Source organism: Otolemur garnettii, unplaced genomic scaffold (assembly GCF_000181295.1).
Source record: "Otolemur garnettii isolate 467f Iridium unplaced genomic scaffold, OtoGar3 scaffold00029, whole genome shotgun sequence".
Taxonomy (NCBI): domain Eukaryota; kingdom Metazoa; phylum Chordata; class Mammalia; order Primates; family Galagidae; genus Otolemur; species Otolemur garnettii.
The window spans coordinates 15020934-15024449 of record NW_003852424.1 but is presented as its reverse complement, the minus strand read 5'-3'; the positions used below and the strand labels follow the sequence as shown (position 1 = coordinate 15024449).

The window sequence follows — 3516 nt, the reverse complement described above, 5'->3', positions numbered from 1 at the left end:
TCTGTCTCAAAACAATAAAAAAATAAGGGCAGTGTCTGTGGCTCAGTGGGTAAGTTGCGAGCCCCATATGACAAGGGTGGCAGGTCTGGACCTGGCCCCAGCCAAACTGCAACCAAAAAATGGCTGGGCGTTGTGGTGGGCGCCTGTAGTCCCAGCTACTCAGGAGGCTGAGGCAAGAGAATCACGCAGGCCCAGGAGTTGGAGGTTGCTGTGATCTGTGTGACACCACAGCACTCTACCGAGGGCGATAAAGTAAGACTGTCTCTAGAAAAAAAAAAAAAAGAAGCAGCTTAAACTAAGGATGATATCACCAAAGAAGTCACCTCCATCCCTGTCCTTGGGGCCCCTTCTTCAGCACCAAGGCTAGGCCTATTTGAGACAGTATTTCTGCATCTACAAGCTTGAAGTCTGTGTGTCTTGCTGAGGTCCAAGGTGTCTGGTGAAAGCCAAGTGCTCCAGAAGGCTCTGCACAGTCTGACTCTGACAGAGAGTAAACTATAGGCACAGTGACCTCAACTGGGTGGTCTAATCAGGGATCTGAGTGGACCAACATCAGCCATGTTTGCATCTTCACAGAGCTATGAGCCAGACGCAGAGGCTCCCCTACCCCAGGATAGCCACAAGTGCAGAGACAGGGAAAAAGAACACCAGCAAAGTGAGAGGGTGGCGTGGGAGGACACAGAAGCACATCAAGCAGCAACCTAGGAAGAAAGAGAATGCCCAAACATCGGTGAGGGGAGGGAACCCTAGGGACCCCCAGGGACTGCTCCCAAAAGGTCTACAGAGCTGAGTCAAGGTCAGTCACTGTGTATAGCAGGCTTGCCAAGTGCACAAGGTGAGGGCTGGGGAAATCGAAGTCCTCAGGGTGAGGGTCCTAAAGCCTCGGCCCTTCTCAAGTCTTGAACTATTCTCCAAGTACATGCACCCAAGCACTAAGAGAGTACACCCACACTCACCACTCCCCAAGTCCACAAACAGATCATCCTCAGTCATCTTGATCTCGTCAATCATCTGAGCCACCAGGTCGAAGGAGGTCTCCCCATATACCTCAGGTGAGAAGGGCTCATAATTGTTGAGCTTCTCGGGGTCGGTCACCGAGTGGTTGTAGACCTGCTGTAGGATGTGCCGCAGAAGCCCGTTGGATGGACGAGTGTTCAGCTTCATAGGCTGGGTGGTGCCCTTCCACTGGGGATAGGGAGGGCACAGACATGTCACAAAGGCCACAGGCTGCCCCTCCACACCAAGACCTGGGTCGTTTCACTGGAGTATGCATCTTCCAGAGTGTGGTTATGTGGGTATGTGCATTAACATGCATAAGCACACACACACAACTTTTCTCAGGTTTAGCTGGTAGCTGGGACAAGAGGGAGCGAGACAGCTCCTTCCTGCCTCTCCCTGGCAGAGGAGCCTGCTGGGTGCTCGCTGCATGGGTCACTTACTAACCCAACACCATTTCCTGTGAGAAGCAGAGACGCATAGCCCGCAGTCAAACCTGACCTGCAGCCTGGGTACCAAGGGGGTGGGCCTCCCTGCCATGCACCTGCTGCTTAGGCCACCTCAGACAATGGGGTTTTCCTAGCCTTATGGGCTCAGGGATCCTGGCCTCAGAGAGGCCATCTTTCACTAAAAATCTCTTAGCAAGAAGGAATCAGTTGAGAACTCCAGAAAGTGCCAGCACTTCCGACTCCAAGGTAGGACACCAAAATGGCCTATCCAGCCCAACAGCTCAACTGGTCCCCACAGTAACTCTCTTCCGAGCAAGGCAGCCCAGGGCCTGACACACCAACCCATTTGGCCACCCAGAACCCCCAGGATGCAGGGTCTGGCCAGAAATATTGTTCTGAGAATGAACAGCATGGACTCCCCCTAAGAACAGTGCAGGAGGGTCTGTGCACAGCTCCTTGGCCTTGCCTGTGGCACTGGAACAGACATCTGGGAACCAGGCCCCAGCCCTGTGGGGAAAAGGGCTAGGCAAACCCATGTATACTTGCCACATCAGCCTGAGAACATAGTGGTAAGACCCTGTGGTCCAGGCAGTGGGATAGAGACTAACACTACAGGCCTATCCCAGGCTGCCTGGTACCACAAGCTACTTGAGGACACTCCCCCCACCCCACCCAGTATGCGCGATACCCCTTAATTGGCCCTTCTCTGCTCCCTGTCTGTGATGACGGGGAAGGTGTCACCAACACATATCCAGGCCAGCCTTGTCCTGAGAGCTCCAGAGCTTTTCTTGCTAACCAGCTCATGAGAAGCCACCTGTCCAGCCCCCCACAGCCACCATGATACCCAATGCCTGCCCAAAACACCTGCACTGGGACCTTGCATTTCCTGGCAGTGTTCTGCTGCATCCACAGCCCAATGTCCCATCTGTCCTTTGTATAAGAGTCTTGAGAGATGCCCACATGGACAGAACCTAGGACACACCTACTGTGGGACAACTGAAGGCAGGTTTCCACATGGCTCCAAGGTGGCTGTTAGCCACCCACCTCTGCCACAGCCATGGGGACAGAATACGGGAGCACAGATAGGTCCAGACATAAGGCCCCAGGAAGAGGCCTCACAGAAAACTGCAACTGGCTCCCACCCTGCAAGCATTGCCCAGTTTATGGCAGGCCTGCCTGCTGAAGATACCCAATGCCACATCTGTCATGATAGCAGAGGTTCCCACCCTACTGCACGTTCAAATCCCTGGGGCTCTGAAGAGGGCCCAATACTACCTGGTGGTGACTTCAATGGCCTGGAGGGATCCAGAGCCAGCACTGTGAAAACCAGGAAGGGGATGGGGATGAGAGGCACAAGTGCACCCAAAGAAAACAGGCAGGCAGGGCCACCTACCAGCTGGTGAATGCTGTCGATGGCCCGGTTGTACTTGTCACAGAGCCTCTGCATGCTTTCGAAGCTGAAAAGCAAGGGGATGGCACTGGTCACTGGAAGCCTAACACAAGCCATAGGACTTTCACAGGGAAGGCCTAGTCCCTAACCGGGGCAGTCAAACAGAGATGGGTGCTCATGCAAAAGGCTACTAACCAGTGCAACCCTTGGCCAGGAAGCCTCACTTCCAATCCAATGAGGGGAAAATGGTAGCCAATGCACATGGACAGGTACCACAATCCTGGGCAGGCTGAGCTCATAGGTCAAACTCACACCAAGGTGCCCAGTAGGCCTAAGAGTGGTACAACATCGGGCCCCCTTATGCATCCAACCACATGTAAACAGAAAACTGCCTGGGTTCCCTGTCCCTTCCCTGGCTGGAAAGAGCCACCTCTAGCCCAGCTTCTGGCCCCCACTTAATGAGAAGCAGAACACCCAGGGCCAGGGACTAGTGACAGCACAGCTCTGGTTGATTATGTGCACAAACATCTTAAAAAATTCTGACACACAGGGTGGCGCCTGTGGCTCAGTGAAGTAGGGTGCCGGCCCCATATACCAAGGGTACAGGGATCAAACCCGGCCTGACCAAACTGCAATAAAAAGTAGCCAGGCATTGTGGCAGGCACCTGTAGTCCCAGCTAC

General features: G+C 54.0%; 1 protein-coding gene across 3 annotated transcripts in view; it reads right to left on the bottom strand.

Annotated features, from left to right (window-relative positions):
* The window catches only part of DOT1L (DOT1 like histone lysine methyltransferase), a 93682-nt gene that overhangs the window by 52965 nt on the left and 37201 nt on the right, over nucleotides 1-3516 (bottom strand). For 2 of the 3 annotated variants that reach the window (XM_023512503.1, XM_023512505.1), the window contains exons 4-5: nucleotides 2839-2902; nucleotides 957-1185 (exon numbers count right to left, since the gene is read on the bottom strand). In XM_023512503.1, coding sequence (XP_023368271.1) covers nucleotides 957-1185; nucleotides 2839-2902 — 293 coding nt within the window. The remainder of the gene's footprint in view (nucleotides 1-956; nucleotides 1186-2838; nucleotides 2903-3516) is intronic. The other variant, XM_023512504.1, reaches the window with a different exon arrangement.